The 13,955-nt window shown below is 43.5% G+C and overlaps 2 protein-coding genes across 2 annotated transcripts in view; both read left to right on the top strand.

Annotated features, from left to right (window-relative positions):
* Positions 1–7,948, top strand: part of BTK (Bruton tyrosine kinase) — a 31,088-nt gene extending 23,140 nt beyond the window's left edge. Inside the window, exons 13-19 of the mRNA XM_036439989.2 lie at positions 536–610; positions 1,408–1,579; positions 2,088–2,304; positions 3,331–3,395; positions 4,543–4,661; positions 5,168–5,325; positions 7,447–7,948. Of these exons, the coding sequence (XP_036295882.1) occupies positions 536–610; positions 1,408–1,579; positions 2,088–2,304; positions 3,331–3,395; positions 4,543–4,661; positions 5,168–5,325; positions 7,447–7,518 (878 nt within the window). The 3' untranslated portion in view covers positions 7,519–7,948. The remainder of the gene's footprint in view (positions 1–535; positions 611–1,407; positions 1,580–2,087; positions 2,305–3,330; positions 3,396–4,542; positions 4,662–5,167; positions 5,326–7,446) is intronic.
* A 924-nt stretch (positions 7,949–8,872) lies between these two features.
* On the top strand, positions 8,873–11,581 carry TIMM8A (translocase of inner mitochondrial membrane 8A). Its single transcript, XM_036439997.2, has 2 exons — positions 8,873–9,112; positions 10,562–11,581. Exons 1-2 carry the CDS (start codon positions 8,981–8,983, stop codon positions 10,721–10,723), a joined length of 294 nt encoding a protein of 97 aa, XP_036295890.1. The 5' UTR covers positions 8,873–8,980; the 3' UTR covers positions 10,724–11,581.
* The last annotated feature ends 2,374 nt before the right edge of the window (positions 11,582–13,955 follow it).

Here is a 13,955-nt window from a genome sequence, read left to right on the forward strand (position 1 = left end):
AAGCCTCACAGAGCAGTCAGTGCAATTAGCTGTGAAAGTCAACCCCTATGATGCTCGGTGGAGGTCAACTAAAGAGGTAGTCAAAGACAGACCTTATACCCGTAGGGACTAGCTTCTTATTTGGTGATTTATGCTCAGTGCTAAGGAAAGACATAGAAAAGTCTGGTGATTAATTAATCAGCAAGTATTCATTGAGTTACTACTGTGTACTCAGTAATTTCCTTGGTACTAGAGAAAAAATGCAGAAAACTTATTAATAAATGTCCTTTCCCTCAAAGAATATAAAGTTAGGAAGCATCAGAAAATGGCTTGTAAGTACAGTTAGTGCATTTTAATTAGTATCTTCTATTTTTTGTACCTAAAACTTTTTTTATGAGAGGAGTAACTTCCAGAAAATGTTGGGTCATGAAGATCTTCTGGGATTCAAAATGTGCTAGAAAGATGAACATCATAGGTGTGAGGTTTTAAATGAGGGTGTGTCAGGTATCTCACCCCTACACTGCACCAATAATATGATGCCCTCTGTATGTTTCAGGACTCATATCTAGGCTCAAATATCCAGTGTCTCAACAAAACAAGAATGCACCTTCTACTGCAGGCCTGGGCTACGGTAACTGTTTATTTTTCTAGGGTAGGGTGGACTAGCCAGTTGCAAGGATTACCTTTGGCTGACCCAATTAAACTTTGCCTTGCCCTAACCAATGTGTCTCAATGGTTAGAGTGTTTGCCCACACACCAAAGGGTCTTGAGTTTGATTCCCAGTCAAGGGCATATATCTGGGTTTCAGGTTTGATTCCTGGCCCTGGTAGGGGCGCATACAGGAGGCAACCAGTCAATGTGTCTCTCTCACATAAATGTTTTTCTCTCTCTCTCCCTCTCCCCCTCCCACCCTCCCTTCAACTCTCTCTGAAAAGCAGTAGAAAAAATATCTTCTGGTGAGGATTAACAACAACAATGAAAAAAGACCTTGCCTCATTAGTGTTCTTGCAACACACTGTTCTGTACCAGCTGCCTCAAGGAAGGCTAAGACAGAGCTAAACAGTTATTTAATGATCCCCCCCGGTGGCTCTTACTGGGACTGCAAAATATAAATTCATGAAGTGATTATTTTTTTAAATTATGGTAAAAAAAAAAACCATAATAAAAAACATAAAGGGTTTTAAGATGTCTAGTCTATCTTCTTCCCTTATAGCTGACTTGCACCTAAAATTCCAAGATTCCTCCAACGAGTAATATCTTGTCCCTGAGATTTACCTGAGCAAAGGTGGATTAATACCTCTGCGAATTTCCTTTTTACTGATTGCCTATTTCTATTTCCAGTAGGAATTCTTACCTATATAATTAAGAATTGTAGGAATTATATGTACATGACTCCCAAAGACTCACACTAAGGCTTTGTTGTTATAGGATCATGGGAAATTGATCCAAAGGACCTGACCTTCTTGAAGGAGCTGGGGACTGGACAATTTGGGGTAGTGAAGTATGGGAAATGGAGAGGCCAGTATGATGTGGCCATCAAGATGATCAAAGAAGGCTCCATGTCTGAGGATGAGTTCATTGAAGAAGCCAAAGTCATGATGTGAGTTACAGCCCAAACTCAATTCTCAATCTAGTTGCTGGAGTCTAGGAATTACCAGGACAATCCATCGTGGTTTAAGGTGACTTTAGTGAGAGATATTTGGACCAGGGAATGAGATCAACCTTTGACTGGTAGGAGTGCTAACTTATAAGGTAATCATTTATCTGCCTTAGATATTGAAATTAGTGTTGATTATGGATGCTTACCATCTAAGTATCATTTTGAATGTTATGGAATAGAAAACTTTCAAGAGGAAGACTGATTCTGATTTAGCCTTAGTGTTCATTTATTCCTTGACTTGTTTCTTGTTCTATTGATGAGCCCCAAGTCCCTGCTACTCTCACATATTGGGTACTGTTGGGATTAAGGGTGGGAAGGAGGAGTCAACTTGCTATTGTGGTCCCTTATCTGACACTCTAATCCCAGGCCAACCCCTTTCTACTCCAGCCCTTTTCTGACTGGTATGCAGAGCCAGAAGGGGAAGACTGGTTCATTGCCTCTCCTGTAGGAATCTTTCCCATGAGAAGCTGGTGCAGTTGTACGGTGTCTGTACCAAGCAGCGCCCCATCTTTATCATCACTGAGTATATGGCCAATGGCTGCCTCCTGAACTACCTGAGGGAGATGCGCCACCAGTTCCAGAATCAGCAGCTGCTGGAGATGTGCAAGGATGTCTGCGAAGCCATGGAATACCTGGAGTCAAAGCAATTCCTTCACAGAGACCTGGTGGGACCTCAGAAGGATTAGCCTGGGATCAAGGGCTCAGGGGGTGGAAGTAGAAGAGAAAGACATATTATACATGGATGAGGAGGGTTGCTGAAGCTATCATTTCAGTTTTATCTAGAAAACACTGAAAGTTAGGTGAGCTTCTGCCCCAGTGGTCAGACTGTCAAGGATCTCCAGCCTCAATACCATGGTGGGAAATAGAGCCATGGTCCTGCCATGGTAGGAAATAGAGCAGTCTCTTACTTCCAGCCCTGTACCATGCCAAGGAAATGGTGGGCTCCTTCAGGGGCAGAAGAGCAACCCCGCTTCCCAAAGGGGCTGCCCCTGACACAGAGCCATCATTTCCTTACATCAGAGTCACAAACTGGGGGCCTGCAGGTGCATGCTATTTAAAAAATATTATATATAGCAAACACTTAAAAATAAGCATTTCATATTTAAAAAAAAAAAAAAAAACTAAATTTCCAGCTTCTCTGGAAAGTCTAGACCATCTTGTAACATCAGGTCCACAATCTCACAGGCCATGCTGGAGCTGAGGAGCAGCTGCCTCCTTTAGACAAGCCGCATGCTCTTCACTTCCCTGCAATCTTCATCCACCCACTTCACTCTCTCAGTTTGCCTGCATGGCCTCTGAAGGCATGAGTTTGTGCCCCCATCAATTTCAGCCAGGTCAAGACTCAAAGAGCCCTAGTCCCACTGGCAGAAAAGCAGAAAACAAAGCACTTGCCTTCTGTTCTCCCTTAATTCTCACAGCATTTCAGTGCAGGAAGGGATGTTGTGGAACTGCCAGTGTCAATGAAATAGTTCTGCATGTGCTCAGTGTTTCACTTATGAAACAGGTCACGTTACATGTGGTGAAAATGCATAAATGTTTCTCAGTGGCATCAGCTAACTCCTGTTAGGTGGGAAGGTTCTCTAGTTGAAGGAAATGAGGCTACCTTTGCTTTACTCCCCTAGTGGTCAGAAGCTTTATGCCTTTAACCTTTAGCCAGGAATGGATTCTCACTGCTATCTGTTGCACTACAGGCGGCTCGAAACTGTTTGGTAAATGATCAAGGAGTTGTTAAAGTATCTGACTTCGGCCTGTCCAGGTGAGGGGTGCCTCTTTCATCTTTCTCCCTAAAAGTAAAAATAGCGCAGTACAAATACGAGGAGACATCATAGTTTTCAATCTTTTCCCTTTCTTTTTTCTCATTCTAGTCTTTCCTAACATCTTTCTACACGTTTTCTTTCTCTGAATGATTTGTCACTTCTTCCGTTCTTTGTTTTATTGTTATATATCCTTTTCTTCTCTTATTTCCTTCCCTTTTAAAAATCTTTATTGATTTCAGAGAGGAAGGGAGAGATAGAAACATCAATGATGAGAAAGAATCATTGATCAGTGCATGCCCCACATGCCCCCCCACCCCCACCCCCAAGATCAAGCCCAAACCCTGAGCATATGCCCTGACAGGGAAACAAACCATTGAGCCATGCTGGCCAGGCTCCCTCCCTCTTTTTTTAATTAAAATTTTCCAATACCTCATCTTGATCTGTTAATCCTGTTGACTCTACTCCATCTCTCTTTCCTTCCTTCCTCCCTTCCTCCCTTCCTCCCTCTTTCTCTCTCATTCTCTCTCTCTCTCTCTCTCTCTCTCTCTCTCTCTCTCTCTCTCTCTCTCTCTCTCTTTCTTTCTTTTTGTTAATCCTCACCCAATAATATTTTTCCATTGATATTTTTAGAGAGAATAGGAAGTGAGGGGGAGAGACAGAAACATCGATGTGAGAAAGACATATTGATTGGTTGCCTCCAGCATGTGCCCTGACTGGCGGCTGGGCATCGAGCCTGCAACCAACATGTCCTTGACTGCAATTGAACCCGGGACCCTTCTGTCCATGGGCTCTCTAACAACTGAAGAAAACTGGCCAGGGCTCTCCTTTCCTAATCAGTCTAAGTCCCACTGGCAACTGCAGAATAGATGGAAGGGAAGGAGAAGAAAATAGAAAGGAAAGAGATAGAGAAGAGAATGGGAGTACCTATTAGATCTTATTTCATTTCATCCTTGCTGTAACTATTCGTATTGTCAATCAGGAAAGTTAAATTGGATATGAGAACAGGAATATGTTAAAAATAACATTTTTAGAAGACACTGGATGGCCTGTGGGCATGTATGTGTGCAACTCTTGTTATTATGCTAAGAAAACATAAATACCAAGCTCTCCAAACCCTAACACTAACAAGTCCTGAATTCTTTGCAGGTATGTTCTGGATGATGAATACACAAGCTCAGTAGGCTCTAAATTCCCAGTCCGGTGGTCTCCACCAGAAGTACTTATGTACAGCAAGTTCAGCAGCAAATCTGACATTTGGGCTTTTGGTGAGTGATTAAGATTATAAATGCAATGGGTAAACTGAGACTTTGCAAACTGCACAGAGATTATCTGTTCTTACTTTTGTTCACCTAATCCTAGGGAGCTTACTATGTCTGGCATCACAACATTTCTGGGGATAAAACCAGTGAACTAGACACTGCCTACTTAGAACTTACCAAATATTGAGGGGAACAAACAATTCATTCAGTATTTGACAGCTTCTGAATACTGATTATGTACTAGGGACTGTGCCAGACCCTATAACCACAAAGACAAAAAAGATGCTGTCTCTCTCCCGAAGGACTTAATGGTCCATTGCAAGTCCAATGAGCCTCCAATGTAGTCAGTACTATAGTGGAAATTTGGACAAAACACAATAAGCACAGAGGGGCAGATTAAGTGAATCTAATCTTTGAGGTTAATCTAGGGAGAGCAGGATCCCAGCTACCTGAAATGATTGAAAAATTACTTACTACACTTTCCCCCCCCCCCCCCCCCCCCCATCTTCTAGGGGTTTTGATGTGGGAAATTTACTCTCTGGGGAAGATGCCATATGAGAGATTTACTAACAGTGAAACTGCTGAACATATTGCCCAAGGCCTACGTCTCTACAGGCCTCATCTAGCTTCAGAAAGGGTGTACACCATCATGTACAGTTGTTGGCATGAGGTAAGTGTTTTATTGGGACTTCTTAAATTATTTCCCTGAACCTACCTACTTTCTCATTTAGCCAGCCAGGCACTCAGTCCCTATTCTCCCTGGCTGCATGGAGTACATACATTCTAGGATCCCAGCCAGCACACTCATCCTTTGATAGCCAGAGGCTTTCCCAGGCCACTCCAAGCCTCACTAGAGTATTATTTGCAGACTCCAATACCAACGCAGCTTTAGGGAGAGGGGGTGAGGCCATGTCACCTAGTAGACACAGGAAGCCAAAGGCACTCAGATAACTGTATGGGCATTTTAAAGTCATTAAAATCTGCGCTTCTTCCCTTGGGAGTCATTGGTCCTTTCTTCTACTTTACTGCCAATCTTTTCTGGCTGTGGTCCTAAGTGATATTTTAAAAATAAAGACCCCATGACCTCAAAGGGAACTAAAACAGGTAGTGCTCTTCTTAAAAAAATATGGTACATTATGGGGCATGAGGTATTTTGAAAATAAAGGGCCTGTCCTATTATTACCAAAATGCTTTGCTGCTCTTACCTTTGGTTCTTCCAGAGGTGCCTTCTCTATTTTTCAGTAGATCTTTGGCAACCTAAACCTCTTAGTTCTGCCCTACTAGAAACAGAGAAAGATAGACAGGTCCAACAAGCACATATGTGGATCTAGAGCCCGCTCGGTGGGGTAAAAATTGGGGGTCGGGTCAGAGCATGGCAACTTTTCCTTCAACAGATGACTTGGGTCACAAAGAAAGTACGGAGAACCTCTTGAAGCCATTTCCCTTCTGTCTCCTGTGCCAGGCAGGATGAAGGGTGACTGGCTATGCTCCCTCCCAACTAGGATGCTCTCACTCTGTTAGTGAAATGTTTCAGAGAGGCACTTTCCCTACAGCCTGTTTAAAGTGGTAGTCTCCAAACTGGATGCACATCAGAATCCCTGGGGAACTCTTTTTCATTATTATTATTATTTTTTAAAAATAAATATATTTTAATGATTTTGTACAGAGAGGAAGGGAGAGAGATACAGAGTTAGAAACATCAATGAGAGAGAGTCATCAATCAGCTGCCTCTTGCACACCCCCTACCGGGGATATGCCCGCAACCAAGGTACATGCCCTTGACTGGAATCGAACCCGGGACCTTTCAGTCCCCAAGCCGACGCTCTATTCACTGAGCCAAACCGGTCCCGGCTCCCTGGGGAACTCTTAAAAGTACAGATGACTGGGCCTTATCTCTAGAAATTCTGATGAGGTATATCTGGAGTGGAACCCAGAAATATCTTTTTAAACTTCCCAGGAAATTCTGATATTCAGCTATAATGGGGAACCACTGATTCAGAGGAACAAGAAATTGATGGCATTTTGGTTTTGATGAATTGAGACCTTTGTGGTATGACTGTGCCCGGAATCACTAAATACCTCAGGGGTTTGTGGACCATGACAATGGTGCAGGGGTCTTCAAACTACAGCCCGCAGAGGAGTCTGATCCGGCCCGCCAGGTTTTTTGGGCAGTGAGCGCAGCCAAGGTGTTACAGTAGGAATTAGTAGTTCATATAGTCCGGCCCTCCAGCTCTCTGCGGGACCGTGATCTGGCCCCCACTTTAAAAAGTTTGAGGACGCCTGGCTAGAGACAAGACAGTAGGTCCCAGGTGCTCAGGATCCCTGCCCAGTGATGCAGTCCAGGGTTTTGAAATGTTGAAATTCCTTGTTACTTTTGACTTATGAGATGATAAAAGTAGTGTTTGAAACCAAACTAAAAATTACCGAAGCTTATAGGATTTTAGTTCTGTCAACCACTTAAATTTGTTTGGTAACAATTTTTTCAGTTGAGTATACAAAATAAGAATGCACTGGTGTATAATTGTGTAATGAATTTGCCCTGTTTTAATCGATATGTTAGTTTGATTTGCAAATTGACCTCATCACATTAATAACCAAGTTACTAAAGATGGAAAATGCACAAGTATTTTATAGAGGGCTATTATTTTTTTCCTTTGTGTGTGTGTCTCAACAGGGTATATTTCTAGGCAGATAGTATATACTTAATAAATATTTGCTGCACACTCATTGCATTTCCCTTGAATTCTGGACTTTAACCCACTATAATACTTTACTTTCTATTTGGTTTTAGAAAGCAGATGAACGTCCCACTTTCAAAGTTCTTCTGAGCAACATTCTAGATGTCATGGATGAAGAATCCTGAGCTCACCAATAAGCGTCCTAGTTCTACTCTCCTCGACAAACTCCAATTTCACTTTCTTGAGGCAAACCGAAGCTACAGGCCCTGGAGCCTTTGTGCTCTGTCTGAATACACAAAGGCCCCTTCTCCACATCTAGGGCTGCCTCTCTTCTTTGATTCCCTGGGACAGTACCTTCTGAGCAAAGGCCAAGGAATTATGGTGCCTGGTACTGTCTCCCAGGGAAGAAATTTCCCAAGAGTATTAAGACAGACTGAATTTGGGATGGAAAGTTTTGGGGAGGGAAGGGTGTAAATAGCCTCATGAGGGTTCCAACAGCTCTTTTGGGTATGCATTAGAGCTTGCTGGGAGGGAGGCCGAATTTGGCAAGAATAAAATGGTGTCATAAAAATGGGAGGGGAGGGTGTTTTCATATAATAAAATTACTGGAAAGCAATAAAGGTTTCATTTTTTTTAAATGCACTTTATTTATACATGCCCTTGACCAGAATCGAACCTGGGTCCCTTGACTCCACACTCTATCCACTGCACCAAACTGGTTAGTCACACAGCCTTCTTGAAACACCCTATTTCAGTGTCGCAGAAAACTATTGTGCAGCATTGGTTTGTCATAGTCCTACCTTGAGAATTCGACAGGATCCTAGGCATTTAACCCCTCTGGGTGCTGGAAAATTCTGCCTCTGAATCAAACTAACAGCTAAAAATTACAGCGCCTTGAACACAATAGGCATGTAATGTTATCAGGGTAAAGCTTACAATTAAGAGACGAATTCTCCTGGAACCTTTTTTCCCTAAGTCTAGAGGAGGAAACCATCAAAGAATTAGAGCCGGGCACCCAGGATGTCTATTAGTAAGAGTTGGGCCGAGTAATCCCTGCTGGGCACTAACGAGGCAGTTGGGAAAGCCGGGGCCAATTTGTAAGCAGGCGGGGTTGTAAGGCCTGAAACGGGCCTGGTGGTCTGCAGTAACTTCCTGTTTACTTTTTTTTTTTTTTTTTTTTTTTTTTTCCTCTACGGAATAATGTCCGCTCAGCGCCTTGGCGCTGGGATAAAAGACATGGGACCTCAGTCGGCAGGCGGGCCGAAGGAGGGCGCAAAGGCGACCGGGAGCGGGAGGGGCGAGGGGCTTGGCGCGCGCGCGGGTCGCTGGGAGGAGCGGCCAGAGAGGGCGGAGGATGCAGACCGGGGAGGAGTTCGCGCTTAGGGCGGGCCTAGCGGTCCGGAGAGCAGCGCGCTGGCGGCGCGTGCAAGGGGGTGGGGGGAGCCAACTAGAGCGGGGCGCAGGGGTTGCTGGGAGGAACGCCCTGTAGGGGGCGGGCCCGCCAGGAGAGCTCGCGCAGGCGCAGTGCGCTCACCGGGGGAAGGCTGTACACTAGGCTGCGGGTTGTGGTTCCGGTTCCGTCGCGGAGACACGTGAAGGTCGGCGAGGTGGTGCGGAGTTCGTGTCGGCGCGCGTGGCCGGTCTGGGATGGATTCCTCTTCGAATTCCTCCGCGGCGGGTTTGGGCTCCGTGGACCCGCAGTTGCAGCATTTCATCGAGGTGGAGACTCAGAAGCAGCGCTTCCAGCAGCTGGTGCACCAGATGACGGAACTTTGTTGGGTGAGGAGTCTGGGGCTGGGACCTGGCCGCCGTACCTACTTTCCCCTTGTCCTTGCCCCGTGGGACTCGCCACGATATCCGGAATTCGGGGAGGGGGAGCACTCGACAGCACCCCTTGATTTCTTTAGATTACACGGGCCGAGCCGGGTGGGAGACAGTGACTCCACTTATTAGGGGATTGGCACTCCGGACCTAGGTTTTGTTGGTGCAAAGAACCGGGGATCATAGAAGGCTTATGCCGCCGTCCCAACCAGCACTTTAGGCCAGCAAGGCTGACTGGGGTCTTGTTTTTGGAACCTCGTGTCCTGTTCCTGGACTCTTCAGGGTGTACCTTGATTACCCAGTTTCTCTAACCGTCCTCTTTAAGAAATGAATGACTCTAGCCCACTAACTATAAAAGTGGTGTAATCTCTCCACACTTACTTTCCCCTTTTCTTGCATTGTTGTGTAATATCAAGCCGTTTTGGGTCTGAAGGTTGAGGAATTGAATATGCCCTGTGTGGGTGAAAGCATTTGCGTCTAGGGATCAAAGTGTTCTTTGGCTGCCAACAACAGCTTAACTTACCAGCCCTGACATACAAAATCCATAGACTTCAGAACCCAAGGGTATTTTTTTTTGAAAACAGGTTTTGAGGCTTGTGTACAGAGCATAGAATAATGACCAAAATCCATTTGAACTGCTTAACTTAAACTATATACAGTCAACGGTTTTCGTAGTCCTTTTCCCATAAACTTGTGATATCGCTGGACTTTGGCCCTTAACAAATGCTTGCTTAACTCCTGTCTGCCTTGGAGCAGTACTTTGATTCTTAAAAAAAAAAAAGAAAAAAAAAGTGATTCATTATATTTGGTCTAGTGTTGGGTAAGTACTCCTCTAAGAATCTGTAAGCGTTAGGAAAATTAATGCAAGTTCCCATTCATATTGGAGTCAAGAACCTCTGGCTTAAGTAGACAAGGTTACAGAATCTCAGGTCATAGATTTTTTTTTCCCCTATGGTAGATTTTTTTATGGTGTCTTGCTGCAATGATTTACCCTTTTACCATTTTATTCTACAGTAAATTTAAAGGCATTTAATACAATTGGCATTGTGGAGCTGTAACCAAATTCAGTGAAGGATTAACTTATATTTTGCCATTTTTCTTGTTTTGCAATATCTCAGCTCTACATTTTTATGGTACTATGACATTAGGCAAAGTATCTCTGTGCCACAGTTCCCCTCTTTATAAAATGAGGATTAATAATAGTACATATTCTGCAGGGTTATAAGAATTTGATGTAAGGCTGTAGAAAATTTCTCACCACAAAGTAAGCTGATGCCAAATGTGAACTATTATTAACACATCAGATACTGTTTGAGGTGACAGGTTTCCTTTAAACAACAAAAAGTTAACCCCCTTTCCTTTTTTTCCAAGTTCCCTTTGTGATTCTTATCTTGTCCTCCCGACCAGGAGAAGTGCATGGACAAGCCTGGGCCAAAGTTGGACAGTCGGGCTGAGGCCTGTTTTGTGAACTGCGTTGAACGCTTCATTGATACAAGCCAGTTCATCTTGAATCGACTGGAACAGACCCAGAAATCCAAGCCAGTCTTCTCAGAAAGCCTTTCTGACTGATTTCCACATTACCTTTTTGGAAAAGGAAGGTAGTTCAAGAATGGTTGAAGAAAAGGCTACGGGGGGATTGGCTCCCACCTTGTGGCACTCTGCAAGTATCTGGTCATCTGAGAATGAACAAAGACCAATATTTTTGTGTGTTTGGGCTTGAGGGTCGTTTGTGTATTTGGTTATGCTTTTTTAATGTTAATCTTGTGAAAACAATTGGCAGATGAATGGAAAACCTTAGATGCATATTACTGTGTGTGGGACTGTTTTTCTGAATGTCCCATTAACTACTTCTTATAATTTGGATAGTGGAACTGCTTTTTGTAATTTGATAGTGGGACCACATGGGTAAAATCTGTTTTTTGTGGATTCATTTCCGATGCCTACGGACATTGATACACATCTTGGTGTCTGAGAAAAGCTGGCAATGGGGGAAGAGTTATTTGGTACTTAACTAGTGTTTTGACCATCAGTGCTAGGAAAAGAAATCTATAGAATGTTCACATAATACAGTTCAGCTTTCTAAATTATCTCCCTTCCTTATACTGTGATTTACTTAAGTATCTATATAAAGTATGGTCTCGGGGTAGTACAGGCAGCCTGAGAATCTAGAGGCCTTTACTTATAAAGGAATCTAGCCAGTGAACATAATTCTCGTTACTAAAGTGCCATGAGGAAGAATTTAACTTATCCTGTATATCAGGGTCAAAGAAATTAAAAGATGGGCCTAAATAAGTTGTAAAGATTTAGGCCTGTCAAAAACTAACAGCAGTTTCATGTAGAGGTGCATGTCTAATGTCAATCAATCAGTATAGGTTCTATTTACTGCAGTTTTTTGATCATTTAAATAAAAGCTTCTACAAGATTCAACTGTGTGATTGAGAAGGCTATTCTGGTTCTCACCTGCACCCTGGAGAGATTCGGTATGCACCGGTTCCAAAGCTGAAATGTCAGTCTGGGTACCTGCTCTGTGTAAGTTACAGCACATTATTCCAGGGATCCCTGACCTTTTTGTCGAGGGCCCCATGGGAATGCACATGGATGACCTTTAATTATCATCAGCTGAAAAGGCATAGACAGAGCCATGCCCTGGGAACATGTTTTCCCAAAATGTCGGAGACTGTTATCAGTACTGATTTCTTATCTTTATAAAGTGCGCTGTGTTGGCTGTGTTGTCTGTGATGGGCGTTGACTGTATCTCCATCAGAGTGATAGCCCCCCACCTGGGTCCCAGCTTGAATCTATTTCTGTGTCTTGGTTTCTTTTTTTCCTTTAATTTCTTAATCCCCAGCTCCTCCACTCAGGAACCTGTCATTTTCCGCGCGGGTCTTGGAAAACAGAGAAACAGCCCCCCACATTTTGGGGGGGGGGGGGGAGAACCTTGAGGTGAAATGGGGAGGGAAAGAATTCAGTGCTGACAGTCAGTTCCCTGAGTGGAGTAGAAGAGGTTATATTGATTGGATAAAACCCCTCCTCTTACTTCAAATCCTAATAGATTAGAGTCTAGTTGGAACTACTTGTTTGGTGCCTCTAGTGCAAATCCATGCAGGTTGGGGAAATAATATATTTCTAGAAGATTCAAGTTCTTTTAGCTGTCCTGCGTATAGGTATGACAAGGAATTTGAAAAATTACTGATTAAAACAATTTAACAGCCTTAACTGGTTTGGCTCAGTGGATAGAGTTTTGGCCTGTAGACTAAAAGGTCCCGGTTCGATTCCGGTCAAGGGCATGTACCTAGGTGGTGGGCACATCCCCAGTAGGAGGTGTGCAGGAGAGAGTTGATCAATGTTTCTCTCTCATCGATGTTTCTAACTAAACCCTTTCCCTTCCTCTCTGTAAAAAAACCCCTATAGAATATATAAAAAAAAACAATTCAACAAACTGAAGTGCTTACTTTGTGCCTAGGTATTTAGCAGTGCACAAAAGCAAAGTCCCTGTCGATGTGGAACCTATGTTCTAGTGAGGGGAGATAGGCAATAAACACATACATATATCAATATATTGAGTGCTATGGAGAAAAAGCAGAGTAAAGGTGTTGGAGAATGTCCATGGGGTGTTATTTGAGATAAGATGGTTAGAGAAAGCCTCATTGGGACAATGGCATTTCAGCAGAGACTTACATGAATTAGGTGTCCAAGCCATGTAGGCTTCTAGGAGAAAAACATTTTAGGTAGAAGTGATGCAAGCCCCAGGGTCGGAACGGCATGCCGTGAAGCTAAGATAGAACAGTGGTCATTACGGCTGGAGTGAAGTAAGAGTGGTAAGAAAATCTGGGAAATATGCTTGAAATGGATTGAGGCTGGGGAGTGGGACAGGGATGTACAGTGATCATGTAGGGTATTGTAGGCCCTTGCAAGGACTCGGAGTTTACTCAGCAAGATGGGGAGCCATTTGAGGATTTTAAGCAGACAAGTGATGTGATTTAACTTAAGATTTAGGAGAGTCTGGCTGTTGTGTGGAGAACACTTACATGGGAAAGAAATAGCAACAGCAGCAAAGTAGTAAGAATAATGCCATTTTGAGGTCCAGAAAAAAATCAAGTTTTTAGGGTAGTTATCTGGCATACACCTTGTGTCAACAGGCTCCTACAAATTAGTGTGTTCATGTAAAACCCAAGGTCATAAAGAAAAGGTCCTTTGGCTATTTAGTTCTTATTCATTCTTCCTTATTCTTTTTATTATATTATAGTAGAGTCCTGGTACATGAAATTAGTGCACTCTGGCTCGCACCCTCTCACAGTCCAGGAGCCCTCGGGGGATGTCCAACTGATGGTAGTCGGACATCCTGAGTGCTGCTGCAGAGGTGGGATAGGTTCCCATCACCGTTGCTGCACTGAGCCTGGCTTCCGGATGAGCAGCGCTCTCCCTGTGAGATTGCACTGACCTCCAGGAGGCAGCTCCTGCATCAAGCGTCTGCGCCCTGGTGGTCAGTGTTCATTATAGCTACCGGTTATTCTGCTGTTCAGTCAATTTGCATACTAGGGTTTTATTATATAGGATATGCATTGAGTTGTGAAGGGGCAGGGTGGGGGCAAGGGGAAGAAATACTATCAACAATAAAAATGATGTTTAAAAAAAGAATTTGGAGATGTAGTAGCAATATGATAATAATTGGTCTGCTTTATTGAGAGTATGTACTAGTATACTATTTGTCATACTAATTATTTTACGTCGGCCATCTTTTTAAAAATTATGACTCTATGAGAGAAGAACTATTATTATCAGGCCCATTTTATAGATTGAG

This window comes from Pipistrellus kuhlii, unplaced genomic scaffold, assembly GCF_014108245.1.
Source record: "Pipistrellus kuhlii isolate mPipKuh1 unplaced genomic scaffold, mPipKuh1.p scaffold_m20_p_16, whole genome shotgun sequence".
Taxonomy (NCBI): Eukaryota; Metazoa; Chordata; class Mammalia; order Chiroptera; family Vespertilionidae; genus Pipistrellus; species Pipistrellus kuhlii.